Source organism: Malus sylvestris, chromosome 11 (genome assembly GCF_916048215.2).
Source record: "Malus sylvestris chromosome 11, drMalSylv7.2, whole genome shotgun sequence".
Classification (NCBI taxonomy): domain Eukaryota; kingdom Viridiplantae; phylum Streptophyta; class Magnoliopsida; order Rosales; family Rosaceae; genus Malus; species Malus sylvestris.
In genome coordinates, this window is record NC_062270.1 from 39092734 (window position 1) to 39111707 (window position 18974).

Here is an 18974-nt window from a genome sequence, read left to right on the forward strand (position 1 = left end):
ATGAAAAATAAAGGCACACCTAACTAATTTGCTCAAATTTATTTAATTCAAATATAATGGTTCTTTCCCCATAAAATTGAGTCATTTATTTCAAATGTTTATACTTCAAGGTAAAAATAACTCCAACTTCAAGCTAAAACAGTTCCTTCCATCACCATAACAGCTTTTCCTCGCAGCAGTACCCTTTGATTTTGCTCATCTGGATGAACGTTTATTGCTCCCCCTCGAGGTGATGCCTGAAAGTAAACATCAACGTATGAGGGGATTGAGATTTATAATACCACAGAGAGAGAGAGCGAGAGAGAGAGAGAGAGTGCCTGATAAGCAAAAACATCAGACTTTCCAAGTTTTTTGCACCAGTATGATGCAAGGGCACAATGTGCGCTCCCAGTAACGGGATCCTGACACAACAGTTAGCAGTATTCAGACTTATGTAACAAATGGTTTAAATCCATGTTAGCAGGTTAAGTCAGATATATTCCAATACTTTAGCTTAGAATAATGAAACTGACAAAGATCGTGTGGAAAAGAAAGACACAGGAAAAGGCCAATCAGGTTATCCAAATGTTTTAAATCCACTTTAGCAGAAGAAAAAAAAAATAAAAAAAGGGAAAGGCTTATTGATGCAGATACATAATCTCCTCATCTAACATAGCAACACAGTTGGCACCAGGTATCAGGCACTTGAGAGAAACTTGCTGAGAGAACAATGCAAGCTGCTTACCTCATCAATCCCATGTTTGGGACAAAAGTATCTACTGTAAAAATCATATCCTGATTCCGGAGGAGCAATCCCCGTAATGATCACTCCGCTCGACCCTGGACATTGTCGAATTGCATCAAACTGCGGCTGTAAATCTGTGACAGCTTTTGCTGATGGAAGCACAACCTTGAAAAATGAAACCAGTATCACTTTAGAGTGCATGCTAGACTGCACAGGCAATCCAATAAAATAAAAAGTTTTTCCGCTGTTTTTTATGTTTCTATCAATCAAAAGCATAATAGGGAATTGAAAAGGTAGGTTTCTGGAAGGATTGTAGAACTTACAAGTAAATCATCTGTGACAGTTGTCCTCCTTATTTCAACCATAGAAGCACCATCTAAGGCCTTAGAGATTACCGAAACATCACCAGAGTTGAATTCATTAGACGGGTCGGCAGGAAAATTCATTTCAACAAAATAGGACTCTTGTGCTTCCCCATTGTGAGTATTCAAACCGTTGGCTGTCTTAACATCTGGAACCTTTTTAGCTTTTAGGATTCCCGATAATGTGGCAAACTCAACAATGTCGGACTTTACCAAACCAGAGTTAAAGAGAGTGTATGCAGCTGCTAATGTTGCATGACCACAAAGCTCAACCTGCACAAAAGGCAATCAAATTTTCAAGATCAATTAAGAAAGCATGTGCTACTTCATACACTGGTGACAAAATCAAGACATTGGCAATACCACTTCAGTCGAGTGCCACGTAATCACATCAAAATTTAGAGAAACCTGAGTGAGGGCTCGTTTGGAGATGCTTTTCTAGAAAGTACTTATGCTCATAAGCATTATTATTAGAAGCACGTCCAACTTTTTTTTTTAAATAAAACCTCTTCCAAGTGTTTTTTTTTCAACCCATAGGCAATTTCAACCTTTTCCATCAAACGTTGTTAGAAAGCGTCTTTAGGAACCAGTTTTAAATAAATCCATATGCCAAAAAGGAACCATTTTTACTTGGGGTTTCTCCATTTTAATCCTTGATAAAGATTGAAATTCAATTAAAACCTTATGTTAGATTATATATTCATTATAGTCCTTTGACTAAATTTCCATGTCAGCATAAATATTAAAATTTATATTTTCTTGTTTTTAAATATTTAATGCATTTTTTTGGTTCCTATAATGCTCCTATTAAATATTTGATTTTAATTTGCTCCATATTTTTTGGCATTGATTATTGTCTGACTTTCTAAAATGATAAACATAATTCAAAAAATATTAGTGATACGTTACAAGAATTAACAAATACCTAATTCAAATTATTCATTATCACCATTCAAAGCATAGAGGAAATATAAATAGCCAAATCATATATTTTACATAATCGAATGCACTTAAACCATGTCCTAATGTACTTAAATCATATAACCTAGTCGAATGCACATAAATCATAGTACCAAGTCAAATGCACATAAATCATAGTACCAAGTCAAATGCACCTAAACCATGGTACTTATATGAATGCACCTAAACCATGGTACCTATATGAATGCACCTAAATCATGGTACCTATATGAATGCACCTAAATCATAGTACCTATATGAATGCACCTTAATCATTTAGGTACTATCAATTAGGTCTTATCCATTCAGTATAGTCGGTTAGGTACTATATAGTGTATGTCCGATTAATTTGGTACGGTCAATTAAGTTGTGATTTCACATTCTATTTTCTCAATTTGTATTTTTTTTTGTTTTTCATTTATCTCTGGATTCACCATCAATTTGGCATCTAAAAGCCCCTTTTTTCTTCTTTCTTCCGCATACAACGAGATTTTTGGTCTTTAAGTTTTATGGCTTTTTTTGTTTGATCATGGTTTCTAAGTTTTCTGGGTTCTTTGATAGGAATAACACATGGAGATTTATGTTATAACAAACATGTTAATTATGGATCTAGTTAATTAAGCATTCTTGAAAAATTAATTATATAATTGTTTCTTTAATTGGTTTTAAGAGAGTAATAAGGGTAAATAGGGAAACTAAAAATGCAATAAATTTATTAAAAAATGATTAAATGTGACATGGAACACTATAATCTGACATGAAGGACTATTTTTAGTTTTTAATCTTACATACGGTATTATTGAAAAAGCAATCTTATTTAGGGATTAAAATGAAGTTTTCTATTTTTACTTTCTAATAAATCAAACTTTGGGGTAAATTTAAAATTTCAACCTTGTTAGCGTGTGCATTTAAAAGTTAAACACTTGAAACCAAGGAAACTCTAAAGATTAACAATTTTGAACTTTCTGCTTCATACATTGGTTAAGATTAAGATTTAAGAATTTCTAAATATCTAATTTAAAGAAAATTGAGTTAAAAGCCCGTTTGAAATGCTTATCTAGAAAACACTTCCACCCATAAACCTTTTTGCTCGAAGCGCAATTAGTAGAAGCACGTCCAAATTTTAATAAAATCCAAGTGCTTTTACAACCCAGAAGCACTTTTCCAACTGCTTTAACTACCCAGTTACACTTTCAAATAAACTCGTATGCTAAAAGCCTAAAGAGAACAAATTTAAAGTTCCTGGCTGTTTTCGATACACTCAAATCTTTTGGTGGATTCCATATCGACCCAGATAAAAGTTGAACACTTGGAAACCAAGGAACGTGTAAAGATATTGTTTGGGTTAAAACTTGAACTTTGGACTTAAAAGGGAGTTAGCCCAAAAGGAGGTCTAGAAGAAAGGAAGCCCGAGGCTCAGCCAAAGCCCAGAAGGCGGAAAAGGCCTTTTTCCCGACTAAGTGCAGATCACTCAAGTCACCTGCTCACCTACCTAAAGGTCATGACAAACCCCGACCCCGATATTCCCCGAATACCAGGATAGGCACGTGCTGGCCGACACCCGAGGGTGACGAAAGCCATTAATTGATACAAAAGCTAGGGATAAGAAATAAATACGGGTTATGAATTAAAAAAAAAACAATGAATTAACAATTTAGGAACGTGTTCAGAGCATACAACTAAACCTAGTCACTAACAAGAATTAAGATAAGATTGAATGAACAAGGAGTAGGTCCTACCCGGAGAGGACTCGAAGATGCTGCTGCGGAAGTGCCTTGATGCCGGGATTCTATGCCTTGTTTCTAAGACCTGAATGGGGGCGCAAAACAAGGGTGAGTGGACCAAGTTTATATACATACATAGTACGAAAACAGTTATGAACATACTAACCCCCACAGTTTAATAATGAAAACTACTAGAATAATAAGTGATAAGCTTTTCAGAAAACTCTAGCATGCCATAAAACAATTCATATATCTCTCTGCAAAACAATCTCAGAAAATCATATCAGAAATCATATCAGGAATCGTATCAGAAATCGTATCAGAAATCGTATCAGGAAGCATAACACAAGTTGTGCTGCTAGTGAGTGCACTGAATAATAATACTCCCGACCCAATGCCTGCACCTCAGTCTCTGTGCCCGTAGCCAGAGATATCTCCCTCCCGGCCCAATGCCTGTCTCCGTGTCCCTCAGCCTTTCGCTAGGGATTATTTCTCCCGGCCTCAATGCCAACACCAGATCCTCGCCCCAGGCGGCATAGTGTTCACTAGGTACGCACAAAACATAATTCATCTCTAAAATACAACTTCGTAGCATAAATTCATCGATCCTCTATACTACGAAGAGGTGTTTGAAAGTCATTTGAAACACATTCTTAGCATCCTATCGTCATCGATCAGATAGTCTACCAGAATGAGGGTTCTATAGAAAATACAATATAATGAAATTAGTTCAAAATATATATAATCAATCATAATCAAATCATCATGCTTTCTGTAAAGAATTCCTCAAATCAATAATTCTGCAAGGCATGCTATTAAATTATGCAATTCTATCAATAAAACATGCAATTTTCAAAGGTGGTCCACTCACAGATACTCCGAAGTAGCAGAATTGTGCGGAAAATGATTAAGGAAGTCTCCACTAGCAACTTCACCTAAACACGAAAATGTACAATTTAATAAACTACCCAAAAGATAGAATTTTAAGAAATGGAAATGGGTTTTAGGTTTGGATCCGGATTAAGGTTTAAGTTTAAGTTAAATAACGTTAGGACATATTGGGTTTTGGGTCCTAAGGGTTTAGGGTAAAATGGTGGTTTGGGCTCGGGCCCAAACCTACATACACACACACTCACACCTACACACACACTCACACACGGACACACATACATATACTTACACACCAGCACACACACACACACTCCCACGCATGCACACACACACCTGCATATATATATACATATACATATATAAACACACACACACACACACAGAATGCATTAGCATGCGCTGCACCCACACATGCACATATATATATATATATACACACACACACACACGCACAGTATGCATAAGCATGCGCTGCACACACACATGCATGTATATGTATATATACATATATAAACACACACACATGCATAGTCTGCATATGCATGCACTGCACACACAGATGCACACGGTACACACACACACACCTGCACCGCACAACACACACACCCAGTTCACACACACACACACACCTGCACCATACACCATCACAAATACTTACACACCTACACACACACGGACAAACATACAAACCTGCGCACAGACACACTCACGAACTCATCGGAGTTCGTCGTCGGAACCGGACATGCATGTACAAAGGATGGCAATGGTTAGGGCTTGAATAAAGGGTTCTAAAACTTCACAAATATACATAAGAACTTACCCAGAAATTTGAAGAAGGAACACCATTCTCACCTGGGTTCGAGTTTTAGAGTTTTGAAGCTCTCAGCTTCAATGGCAGAAAAACCCACGGTGCTCTGATGGCGCATGCAAGGGTATCGTTGAGTTCGTTAAGTCTCAAGGATCCCAAATATATGGTTTTTTGGGTTTGATTTGTAAGGGAAGTGAGGTGAAAGCTAGAGAGAAGCTCTCGGAGCTTAGAAAGTGTGAGAAAGAGAGAGAAGAAACCGAAAGAAAGAGAGCACTGAGATTCTGAGATGAGTTTCGGGCAGAGATGAAAGGAAAGAGGGATCTGAGAGCTGCCACATGGCAGTTTAAGATCAATAGCCTTTCTAGATCAAGGGTTAGGATTAAAAGAGAATAAGGGACTAAATTGATAGAAAACAAATATGTTCTAGGGGAAAATAGAAATAGAATGAAAATATGGGGGTGGGGTTTAACAGGTCAAGTGGTGTAGACTAGCCAGCTAATCAGCCCAAAAGTACTTTACAATGGCAGGACAAGTAAAAAGTTGATAAGTCACTACCCTTCAGAGGCATTCAGGCAAGATTAATACTGCAGGCAGCCAAGCCAAATCGTCTATAAAATGAGAAAGAAAAATCAGAGATAAGGACACTCAATCAAACAAACAAATACACAAACTCTGCTCAAGCCAGATTTGCATACGAAGCTGTAGTCAGCACCAAGCCTTCATCCTTTTCGGGATCAACCTTCACCAGAAAAGCCTTTGTAAAAGCTCTGCTACCTTATTTAAATCTTGTTGTAGTATCGATTCTCTCTTATAAACTCATCTCCCAATCTCCCCTTCTAGCCCTTAAACCCTTTGTAAATCACAAAGAGAGGAAGTTGCAAAACGATCAGCCTTGCCCGACCTCCTTTGTTTTAGTCTTTTCATTCATAAATCTAGTAATATAATGTATATTTCCATCTGCATCCAAGTTATTTCTAGCCAGTTTATGATTAAAAGACTTCTAAGTTCTAACCATTCGGGCAGATAAGATTGATCAATTAAAAGTCCTTGGTCTCAAGGCATAAAAAAAAACTTTATGTGGACTTAACCCATCCACGACAGTCCTTGATAACAAGAAGTCCGAAGTTACTTGGGGCGCAAGTAATTAGCCTATTTTCTTAGTTTTACTTCTGTTATATCATGATTACCACAGAACGCTTGAGAATAGAATTAATTCTGATGGGAAGCCCCAAGGCCTATACCTAAGGCCCGACAAAGGCACCTATTTGAGTTCGTTCTGCTCTGCGGGCTCGAGCGATTAAATTATAACGGTTGTGATACTTTCGCAACAATGAAACAACCAATATATGTTCTAGTACTTGGTTAGTTCTGGTTAGAAGCCTCAAGGCCTACACCTAAGGCCCCACAAAAGCACCTATCAGAATTAACTTGGTCTTTCGGGCATATATAATCAAACAACTGAACATCTGTTTTACATTTGTTATGTTAAAGATGGCAGTGGCACACATGAACACTTAAAGTTAATTTTGATTACGAGCCTCAAGGCCTACGCCTAAGGCCCTACAAAGGCACCTTTCAGAATTAACTATGTCATTTTCTTACAGCCCGCCCGCCAATAAGTAAAAACCCGACAGACAATATCAACCTGCGCCAACCTCTCGGGGAGCTGTGTGCTCGTTAGGCAGGAAACGTCCCCACTGGATATTCCTCCAGACGAACAGATATGATATGAATGGAAAGCGTTGAATTGAAGGGAGGTGAGCTCATACCTCATTGGAAGGGGTGAACCATCTGACACCGAACCGAGGGGTTGAGTCAGACTCAGTGAGCCGAGTCAAGTAACATGTCTCGGAGAGGTTGAACTCGGCGGCCACGGCTTGTAACCACTGGTCGTCTCTTTCTTCCTCCAGCAAGCAAACCGCTGCTGGGTTCCCTTTGAAAGCCGAGTCTGTGAACGCGTCCACCTGCAACCAGCAAATTCAAACATTCAATTCATACACACAGAAGAGAGAGAGAGAGGGGGGGAGAGAGAGAGAGTACCACAGAGTATTTCACAGCTTTCTTCGCCATGGAATTGGAATGGAAAATCGAAATGATTGTGGAGCAAAGACCTGGAAAGTAGCTCTCTCTCTCTCTCTCTCTCTCTCTCTATATATATATATTACTCTTCGCGGGTGGGTAAAGAGTTTCAATACAAAAGCGCTTTTGGTAAAAGCAAATCACAAAGCACGTTTAAGTAGAAATGCTAAAGCATTTTCAAACCGTAGCCCAACAGATACAATGAATTCCATGTGGAAAACAGTTGGCATCTCAAGACGTATGGCATTTTTCTTCCTTCATATCATATCCTAAGATTTGTTTTTTATGTGGAAAATAGTAGGCACATTACGTGTAAGAACCTTTCTTTCTTTGCTGACAAATCACAGTCCAACACGAGATGAAGATTAAAACCTGAGATGCAAGAGACAAGGTGGCTGATCTCATCTTTTATTGATTTTTTATATTACAGAGTTACTTATAATAAGAACAGTTCCAACCGTAAGTATGAAATTCCGTGATTCAATCACAAATTACTTCGAGGAGGAAATCATCATCATCCATCGAGAAGCCACGTTAATTCCTTTTATGATTGTTTCAAACTGTATGAACACTTTTGCCTTCGCCAATCAGTTTTGCTGTTGAAAATACGACACGCAAAGCGAAAAATCGAGTTCTTGTAATCAACTTCATTCGTTGAGCGACGGAAATAGTACATTCTGACATAATCTTTACAGAGTACAAACCCTAGAGAGATCAATGAACTAGTTGTAGGAGACGATCAGGGCAATGTGAGTGAGTAATTTACAAGGTGTAATTCACAAGGTTACATACAACACATGATGCCCAACTTTATTAACACATTAACCAGATGGAGATGGGATCACCACATTCCTTGTTTGTTCATCTTCAAGAAATGGGAGAGAGTGATCTTTGGAAGTTCGATCGGACGCCCTTTTTTCTTCGTTATCTTGGTCATCTTAGTTGACTCCCCATTCTCCGATTCAGCAACCGTCACCGAGACCAAGTTGTAGAACTGTTTCAAACATCCGTTTATGCATATTAGATTACTTCCAACAGTGATTTTGATGACGTGCAGAATGGGTAATCTCGTCGTGCAATACTTTTAGTGGATGTCTCAATGCACAGCTCCATGATCCGGCATGAATTAATGGTTGAAAATACATATGAAAAGATAAATGAGAAAATGTACCTCACAAACACCATGTAGCAACAATCGACGGAGAGGATCTTGGACCTGCAGGATGAGAACATCTCCACCTCCATCTTCAGTCTCTGTAACAAAAGCCCGTACACGCTCCTGAAAAGAGAAGGGAATTTATACTCAATGACAATAAAAGATTTTGTCAGGTTACAATTTGATTTAGAGAAAGATGAATATGGAAAACGGAATGCCAAAGATGCTGAAGAGAAAAGTGTGATGACAAAAAGTGTCTAGACAAATAAAGGAACCCATATGAGATCAACATAAGGAACTACAATTACCTCATAGAACTCAACAAGTTCTGCAAAGACGCCACGGCGAAGTGCCTCTCTTGTTCGACAATCAACCCTACGCCATGCATTCAAGACGGCCGTTTTATCAGCATCAACAGGACTCTTCTTCTTTGCACTTGGGCCCTTCATGGAATCAATCACATTAGCCTGTCAAAATGAAATGAAGGCTAGAGTCAGGGCGTGCAACACCGAAACCTCTAAAATGATCCTATAACGACATATGCAGATATACATACTGGTTATAAATAAATAGAGGCACATTATTTGCTACGTAAATGGTATGACACAATTTAAAACGCTAATCTGAATAAAGTTGTGCATTCATATAACTGCTAGGATAATTTTCTTAATTCAAATTCTACCAACACTTAATGGCATCTGAAATCATTGGATTGCAGGAAATTAAAGATTGAAACATGCTTTTGATGAAGAGAGTGGATGAAGGACCTGCTTATCCATGTCTATATTCCTAAATGTATCCCACTCTCGCACATTAGTCATGCAAAATGCTGACAGCGGTACATCATCACCTGTAATTCAAACCAAAGCCAATTTTGATATGAGATTTTTCAAAAGGGTAGTGCTATCCATACACACCTCTCAATTTTTGGCTGTCAGATCGAATGAATTGAAGAAAATCAATGGCCAAAAATTAACAAGGGTGTCTGGGAGGTGAAAATGGGTGTGTGAATAGCACTATCCTTTCAAAAAGCAGTAAGCCAGTAACCATAAATATCAAGGTAGAGTAAATGTAGGTGAGTGCAAATAATCACAGAACTTCCAACAGTTTCTTCATATGATAAATACATTTGTACTTGTGGATAAGCAATGCATATAGAATAGAATTTACTACGCATCAAACAGCTATATTAAGAGAAGATTCTATATGAGTACCCCAAGGTGGTGGAGCAAACAAGCCTCTGATTTCTTCTGCATTTAGACGAGGAACAAGTTCCAACAAAATCCGATCATTTACCCATCTTCGAGACCGTCGGTTGCTAACCTGCCAGAAGAAAAGAATTGTCATAACACGAATTGAATTCAAAGAATCATTTATCATGCTTGCAGAAAATTAATCGCTCTTCAAGCTCGTACTTTTTTACAAAGTATTAAAGCAAAATAAGATTTGTTGGCTAACCAATACACACTACATTCGTCTAGCTTCACAAAACAGTATTAAGTCCTTATGTAATTAAATGTAATCAGTTGTCACTTAGTACTACCGTCTAGTGGTATTGATTTCACTTGTAAGTGAGAGGTCATTGGTTCGATTATCGCCAAAGGAAAATTTGAACCACATTATTCCTAGCCCATTGTGAGGCCAAGCCCACCCCCCCATAAGGGTAGATAATATTGTTTAACTCTGTATCCAAACCAATTTTTATCACACAATAACAATCACAATTCAATTTAAATCAATGCTCAATAAAAACAAATAACAATAGTACCGTTCCAGCCATGCTCTCAAGCTGCTCAATCTTCTTCTCAATCGACATTCCACGGGATTTGACACTCTCTCCTGTCCAAAAACACCACTTAAAATCCAGCATTCCAACATTAACAATCAATTTACAAAACTAATCAAAGACTAAACAGTAATCTTGAAGGATACTATCATTCCACTATCTGGGTAATCAAACTTACACAAAAACCTAGAAATTTAATCAAATCCCATCAAAACCCCAAATCCCCAAACGGTATTTCACTCCACCCAAATCACCAAAACGGCCAAAGTCTAAAACTTTACAGACTACGAGCTAGAAATCGTTTCCATAAAATAGGAGAGAGAGACAGAGGGGTACCATTTAGAGGTTCGAGGATTGGAGAGTTGAGGAAAAAGCCGTCTTCTCTGTTGAGAACGCCGGGAGTCGCCATGATTGATTGGATGCAAATCTGATCTGAAAGCTTGCGGCTTTGATTCTTCTTCTTCTTCTTCTGGGCTTCTGGGTTTTTTCTGCGGCGATAGATTTTGAGAAAAGAGATGAGAGAGATAAAGGGCGACGAAACGTTCCTTTCAAAGGCGCTGAGAAATAAGAGGGACGCAACAAATACGGAAGAGTGGGAAGGAGAGAACCCACACCAGAATATACTTGTACTTTGTGGAGATGCCACACGGCACATGGTAATCCAATTTGGAAGGGATCCTCTCCAAATCTCTTCTTCCTAATCCATTAAGTTCGAAGATCTGAATTATTAAAATTTGATTCAACGGCTACAAAGAGGGGCTCACTTTAAAAAATATAATAACTTTAGCCGTTAGATCAAATTTTAATGATCTGATCCCTAAATTTGGTAGATTAGGTAGAAGGGATCCGGAGATAATCTCTTTCCATCCAATTTTACTTGGAACTCTTGTTAAATTGTCACTGGGCACGTGGCACCTCAAGGGGTGTGCTGGGTCGCCAAAGTAATGCGTTTTAAACTAATCATGCGATGTCACGTAAAAAAATAAAATTATTTTGCGTTGTTAATTGGTTGAAGCTGTTAAAGTGGCTTCTCATGGTACACTTGATCTGTTCTAGTTCACGAAAATTTTGAGATCAAACTACCGTCACTTTGGCATGTCCAACCACATAATATGAACACATTAATACTGACCCGTTGGTGAAAGTTTGGATAGAAAATAATTGACAAGGTAGCATCTATCTCAAAGGCAGAGAGACGGAGAGAAGGAGAGTTTGCCTGCGGCAAGATGGCTGGTGGCTTGACGGGGTTGGGCGTGGGTGGCGAGCATCACCATGACTTTTGTTACTCTAGAGACATTTAAGAGATACTCTACTCAACTGGAAAAGGAAGCTGCAGGGCACCACGTCGAACGTTCTATCCAAGCTTATGGGATCAAAGCAAATTGGTCGATGCAGAAAAAAGACCGTTCAACTTATATATCGATGTGAATACTTGCAAACTGCAACGAGTTTGGTGAGCTTCGAGAACCTTGTTATTGCTGTGTAAATTTGAAAACAAATCATTTCGGGTGCTGTACAATGTACATGAATGCTAGAGAAGAAAACCTTCTTCTCTTATGCACAATTACACTTCATTCCTAAACAAAACTATCACATCTATACGTAAACGAGATGAAAATTTTACATCGAATTTGCAGCTTCTTTTCGTGATACTATCTTACGGGCTCTGAGTCTATCCGGACTATGAGAGGCTTCTGAAGATCCAAGGATGAATCTGCTACGATGGGTAGCGTTGAAGGGGACAATATGCCTTCTATGTGTCAGCATGTTCAGCCACTGCTTTGTCCAATATATGAAGCCTTTGCAACTTTAGGAATGCAAACCCTTAGAATCACAGTGCAAGTAACACCAAGGAACTCGAAATTTCGCAATGAATACTCGAATGGAAAAGAAATGATCTCATTCTCAAACAAAATATACTGTTCGAAGAATGAGATATCATGTTAACCGCAAGAAAATTATGTAATTCACAATTCGAGATAAACACCTGCAACCACGAGCGGATACTGATATCAATTGAAGAAGCGGAAAGGATGCAGTAGTCACGTAGTTCCATGCAGATCAGGAACTTTGAGTGTGTTGCACTCCTGACAAAATTTTCGAGCTCTAACGGTCATGTAGCACTTACCCAATGAGTGGTTGAAACCTCATTCCAACCGTCTGTAATGTCTGAAACGTCCTCAGAGCAACTCCAACGTATCAAGGCTCCCTAGGGCAACTTCCTATTGAATAGTCTCCAGTGAATATTAACTGTCTTTAATGAAGTAATATGCAATAAAATATTAATATTTTTTATTTTATAAAATAATAAAAAATTATTTTATTTTAAATTTCGGATATAATTTTTAATCGGTCTCGTTATACTATTTGAGAAAAAATATTATTGCTTTTTTACATTTTTTATTAATTTTATAATGTGGCTGACGTCATCCTGACATCAACCATGCCCCGCTCGACTTGCTCTCAAGTGTTGTACTAAAATACACCAGTGCAAACATGATGGGCTAATATATAAAAGCGACCAGTGCAAACTTTGTAAGTACTCTAATAGAATTGTGTTTCTAAAACCAATTTGCTCTAGGCGCTGAACTTTTTGGATTTAAAATTTGGATAGATGAGTAAATTATGAGCTCTGATAAAAAAAAAATGATCTTCAAGGCTAAATCAGTATTTAAATAAAGTGAGTGAACACCATCATCCCCAACCAAGATGCCAGCACATAGTCCCCTACATTAACAGAAGTCATCGAGATGAGGTAGTTCATCATGTTAAATGAAAGCAAAGGAGCAAGCCGAAGTAGTAGAACTGTCTGTTAGACAAACACCAAAAGAAGAATGAAAACCACAGAAGCAAAAATATTAGCTCAGATCAGTTTTTTATAAAATGTTTATATATAAGTTAAAGGTAACAGATACATCGACTAACATAATTTTAAACTTACTAATATAATCAAATGTAAGTGGGGGCAAAACCCGCTTACACAACCCGCTTACACCACATTGGCTCACATCACTTTAACTTCGTCCTACAGGAAGTTAACACTACTTAGAAGGTCTCAAGATTGCAAGGGGGGAATTTTCTCCTTGATAAACTACTCTATATATGCTGGGGTTTCTAAGTTCACATGAGATAAGAACTCTCACATGGTCATATGTGTACAGTTTTATCACCCTCGGTTAACTATTATGTGCTACGGATACGGCTCTGTCAAATTCTAAAATATAATTTTACTTAGAAATCAATTAATCATCTGTGACATTTACCCATCTCACGCTTTTGAATAAATAATATGTCAATGGTATTGGTATTGGTATTGGTCTCTATGGCTGCAAGAATTTCCTTTCTTCCAGCCACACATTATTGTTGGATATAAGTCAACAATCTGTGATTTAAATATATATGCTAATAAACAATAAATGCAAATATAAAAAATTAACAGAGTATCAATAAACAAAAATATAAAACAAACAACTTGAAGATCGAGGCTTGCGTACCGCAATGTCCTTGAAACAAAATTTCGTCCCTACTCAGTGCTTGTAGTTCTACAGACGTCTGCTTCACCAGGATTCAACGATCTAAGTTAGAATTCCAGCATCGGAAAACTTAACTTCTGGCGAATTTCTTTGTGGTACTCTCAGTAAGAATGCTATGGATTATAGAAGGATATTTTTGTTTTTCTGTATCCTAAATGCCATGCAGACGGATGTATATATAGAAGGATTATATCTGTTCGCAATAGGTATAAGAATGGAATATGACTATTGGGAGACATCTCTTCAGATAGGGTGCAGTGCTTTCTGCGTTTTTATTGACTTCAGACTTCATCTGAAAAGATGAGTCTGTTCAAATAAAAATTAATTTAATTAAATTCGAAATTAATTAAAGAATTTAATTTTCAGAGCCCCAAGGCCCATCGTTTGATAAGCTCAATTTTATTTTTCAGGCCTATTACTCCAATCACTTTCTATAAAGGACAAAGCCTTATAAAGTGATAAAATCTTTTGGAAATTGTCAATGTGGAACAAAGAAATTTCTACTCAAACTATTCAAATTTCCAACAATTATATCACATCCCAGCATACTATGTCCAAAAAGTTCAGAACCCATGCCTTGAAACCAGATCTGTGAAATGCAATAGCAACAGCTTGAAACTTTGGATAATTCTTGAGTTTGGAAGTGACATAAGATCTTCCAATCTGCACAAGATAAAAAGGTAAGATAAGCGTAAGCGTACAAAGCTGTTAATGACAATATGCTATCAAATCCAAGGAAAAATGACAAACGCATACGCATCCAAGCACACATACAGAAGAACTGATAAAATTAATGGCCTAAGAGACTCACTGTTCTTCCTAGGAAAAATGAAGCTGTGGCACCTAATGTTGCACCTACAGAATCAGCAACGAATCAAACAGGCAAGCCATAAAGATAAGCTCCACCAAGCTGGAAACGAAAAACAAGTCAATCACAAAACAGGATCCCCTCATCTTTCAACAACAGGGGTTAGCACGAAAAATGTCAAAACTAAGATAAGTCCTAAACATAACGAAAAGCGGACACTACATAATGCACTAAATGTCGAATTTGGACGTGCTACAGACTACATAACATTCATACCCATGTTTGATTTGTTAGCTTTATAACAAAATTTTAGATGTGTGGCAACAGGAAATTAGAAATTGTGGCTTACTGTAAGAACAGAAGCTGGAACTGATAGGACTCTGAATCTATGAGAGGAATGTATGCAACAGCCCTGCAATTTCCCAAACCAAAATATGAAATAGATAATTAGACAAATGTTTGAGGAATGTACTATTTGAATATCATACACATATACATATACACATACATATACACATATACATATACATATATATATACACACACACAAAACGGTCCAGATTTCACATACATTGTACTAATTACCAATTAGGATTATGTAATTAATTATTGTTATCTTAGGGATTGTTTAGTGATTAAGATTAAACAAGATTGGAATTGAGTTCAAGTTAGCTCTATTGAATTTCGCTCCTATAAGATAACAAATTCTAAAGTTCATTCGTTATTCCATGTGATTGTGCGACTACACGTACACTATATACTAGACGGTCATGCTCGAGTGCCACATTTGTCAGGTAAGAGCTGCATGCGACAAGACGTACGAAAGGGTCCAGTAAAACACATTGTTGGCATTATACGGGATATAAAACCTTCTATAAGAAAAATAAAATACAAGAAAAGAGAGAGGACATACACCTACGCATCTTGTAAAAGAAAATACTACAGGATAATGCTAGAGATTTCAAAATTTTAAACCAAATTTGCAAACCAAATGATATGTCACCAATAAAAAATAAGCACATTAATCAACACTTAAGTAATAATCTAATTATTATCATCCACATCATTTGATTTAGAAATTTAGTTTTCCTAGTATTTTCCATACAAGAAAGAGAGGGAGGACATAGACCGTACCTCTCTTGAAAAAGAAAATACAAGAAAAAGATTGTTTGCACATAAGACTAAACTCCTCTATAAAACTTATAAGGTAAGATCCAGCAAGACAAATTACAAACAAAAAGAAAAATCTAAAAAAATTAGATGAAAAAGAAAATCACACATCAAGAAGATGAGACAAACTTATAAGCCCTCAAGTTCTTTATCATTCGAGTCCCATTGAGACTAAAAGCTCGAAACTAATGAGATAAATGGTCACAAAGAGTTTTTAACTCAAGTGATTAAAAACGTTCAACTGTATGCTCATAGCTCCGAATACATTGTATAAATATCCAACCTAAATATCGTTTGTTCAAATAAAAAAGGGTTCCAATTGCCAAACCGGTTTTATGTAGATCAGATCCCTTATGCTGTATCCATACCCAACCTGGTGGCAAGAGTGGGCTGTACCTTTTGGCCATTTTCTTTAGTCTGGGTTGAAAATTCTACCCAAGTACCGTCGCTAAACAAAGTTTTGGGCACTTCCATCAATCCACAGCCCTAATCTTAACCCACTGGACCTAAAACAAACTGAAAAGAAAGCTGGTGCATTGAGAGGGTTTTCGCAGGCGCGGTCTGGCACACAAGCGAAGACCCTCCCAACTCCCAATGCACTTTGGAAAATCTGATTCATGGCTCAACATACTCTGTCAATAAGGGCTAGCTTCTTCATCACCTCCGCTCGAAAACAATCCTCATCATTGAGCCTGGCTTACATTTTTTTTTTTAAATTTATTTTAAATTGATCAAATAACTAGTAAAGCAATGCTGGACCTTGAGAACAATTTTTCAGTTTTCAAGCATAAAGGGTATCTGGTACTAAATTGCAGGAGGAGTGGTAAAAGGCATGGTCAAGGGCGTGACTAGGGATGGACAAATATCCATTGGTTATAGGTAACCATGATTATCCGTCCATTTAGTTTTGACGGTTACGGTTATAGGTAACCGTTTAGATAAATAACCGGTTATGGGTATAACCGTTTATTTATGAAATTTAAATGGACGGTTATGAGTATTACCCGTGGTTATAAACGGGTACCCATTTAACCATTTATTTTAATATATGTAAAACAAAAAAAAAATTAGTTCTAGCTAAGTTTAGTATCCCGAGACATATTTGATTATAAAAGGCCATATAATATATATATATACACTCACACATGCCTCACTTAAGAGAAAAATATAATTGATAGAATGGGCCAATGTTTAATATATGTGATTGAATGTGCTAAAGTATTAGAGTGTTGGATAGTTTTGTTTTAGGGTCTTTTGAAGCTTTGGTCAATTCAAGATAATGATTACCTTGATCTTTTAAAAACATGTTATTGTCGACTGATGCATATATATATTTAATTGGCCTTGAGTTTTCAATAAATATTTGACCCAAAAATTAGAAATCAATTAAATGGCTTGGATCGATGAACATATGTTTCTAAATGAAAATCCAAATATTTATCAAATTAGCTTATTAGCAGACTGATACGTACTTACATACATACATATATATATGTATGTATGTATGTATGTATGTATGTATGTATGTATGTATGTATGTATGTATGTATGTATACAAAAATATTAATTAACCTACAACCATGCATGATTCTTGTAATAAATTGACCATCAAATAATTGAGAGGCATCGCATATATTCATAAATAATATTGTTGTTAATACAAAAATTCATGTTAAATGTATTTATAACGGTATTTAATTGTTAAAAAAAATTATGACAAATTTCTTTTTAATTTTCAAATTGTTAAAAAAAAGGTAGACGGGTGAAAAAAAAAAGAGTAAACGGGGTTAAAAATGGGTAAATGGGTAAATGGGTTGATTAAATGGGTATGCAGTTATAGGTAAATGGGTATGCGGTTATGAATATGGTTAACCGTTTATAAACAGTTATGAGTATGGGTATACTCATTTATGTAAATACCCAACGGGTAAACAGTTATACGGGTAAAAGCTTAAACGGTTATGGGTAAATAACTACGGTTACCCGCCCGCCATAACCGTTGCCCATCCCTAGGCGTGACAAATGTTGGAGCCCCCTGTTTGTCCCACACCGGCTAGGGGAAGGAAAGCAAAGCAATTTAAATAGAATTACCTCACTCTAAATAATACTAAGACCTTTTGTGATAAAACCCCACACTTGAGGATTGTGCAGATGATTAAGTGGGGATAGTATCGGTGTTGTTGGAGTAAGCTCTCGGCCCGTCGACCTGAAAAATTCCACAACAGATAGTTGGCCAGCAAAATGTGGTCCTCCAAATAAAAGGTTCATACGACAAAATACCAAGCACTTCTTGATGCCCCCCTTTGAATTTTAATTTACAGGTGTAGGATCATGTGGTCCTCTGCAACAATTAAGCCCATTTGCACAGAACTAAGGTATTTTCAATTGACTATAATAAGTTCATCTCCCTGCAAGAAAGAACTATGCCGAAATGGGTTTTCATTGTGGCAATATCTTAATTATATGAGAAAAACTCTACGTAGGTAGGAACACTCCGATTACCTTAGTCATAAGTCATTTCTCATAAAAATATGAGAACCTCCCTCAATGTTGGTCTCACTAGATGACAAGTTCATCCCATCCGATATGTCTACAGGGTAGCCTACTGAAGTTTCTTTTCAAGCTGTTCACTCGTCACGCGAGCCATGCATTTAGCAGCATCTCCCCAAAAACCCTATTTGCGTTACTGACTTGAAGTACTCTCAATTCTCAAGTACAATCTTCAACCTCACCCAGCTAGCTAAATCCTAAAACTTATAGCGTGATTGACTTAAAATATCTTCGTGAAACGTGTCAGCTAGGGCTACATATATCTCTGCAAAGGGTACAAAATGAAGCTTTATTTGACGTTTGAGCACGTCGAGCTAGCTAGTCATACTCCAATAATGGCGCCTTTACCTACACACTGCTTCAACAGTATCATTGCAGTCCTTTTTATTGGTATTTGACCGAGCTAGCATGCTAGCTGTGACG

General features: G+C 37.1%; 2 protein-coding genes and 1 pseudogene across 4 annotated transcripts in view; all 3 read right to left on the reverse strand.

The window, feature by feature from the left end:
* LOC126588957 (uncharacterized) overlaps positions 1 to 7433 on the reverse strand; it is a 30372-nt gene extending 22939 nt beyond the window's left edge. For both annotated transcript variants that reach the window (XM_050254123.1, XM_050254124.1), the window contains exon 1: positions 7402 to 7433. The gene's annotated coding sequence lies outside the window, so the exon portion shown is untranslated. The remainder of the gene's footprint in view (positions 1 to 7401) is intronic.
* LOC126588956 (uncharacterized) lies at positions 9 to 11094 on the reverse strand. 2 transcript variants are annotated; one of them, XM_050254122.1, is made up of 11 exons: positions 10827 to 11094; positions 10473 to 10543; positions 9919 to 10027; positions 9472 to 9554; positions 9013 to 9171; positions 8720 to 8827; positions 7239 to 7433; positions 1048 to 1359; positions 725 to 889; positions 318 to 401; positions 9 to 236 (listed from the first exon to the last, which is right to left on the reverse strand). In XM_050254122.1, exons 1-11 carry the CDS (start codon positions 10897 to 10899, stop codon positions 129 to 131), a joined length of 1467 nt encoding a protein of 488 aa, XP_050110079.1. In that variant the 5' UTR covers positions 10900 to 11094; the 3' UTR covers positions 9 to 128. The 2 variants fall into 2 exon arrangements, with proteins under 2 accessions (XP_050110079.1, XP_050110078.1); XM_050254121.1 differs by lacking the exons at positions 8720 to 8827; positions 9013 to 9171; positions 9472 to 9554; ... (1 more) ...; positions 10473 to 10543; positions 10827 to 11094 and adding an exon at positions 7510 to 7656.
* A 1048-nt stretch (positions 11095 to 12142) lies between these two features.
* On the reverse strand, positions 12143 to 16408 carry LOC126590490 (uncharacterized; annotated as a pseudogene).
* Between the last annotated feature and the right edge of the window lie 2566 nt (positions 16409 to 18974).

Bases quoted from the DNA above. Each gene is read 5' to 3' on its own strand.
- LOC126588956 (XM_050254122.1), bottom strand. From the start codon at position 10,899: ATGGCGACTCCCGGCGTTCTCAACAGAGAAGACGGCTTTTTCCTCAAC. The intron at 402-724 runs GTAAGCAGCTTG...CTGTTGTGTCAG, and splicing joins CCAAACATGGGATTGATGAG to GATCCCGTTACTGGGAGCGC. The intron at 237-317 runs GCACTCTCTCTC...GTTTACTTTCAG, and splicing joins CTGATGTTTTTGCTTATCAG to GCATCACCTCGAGGGGGAGC.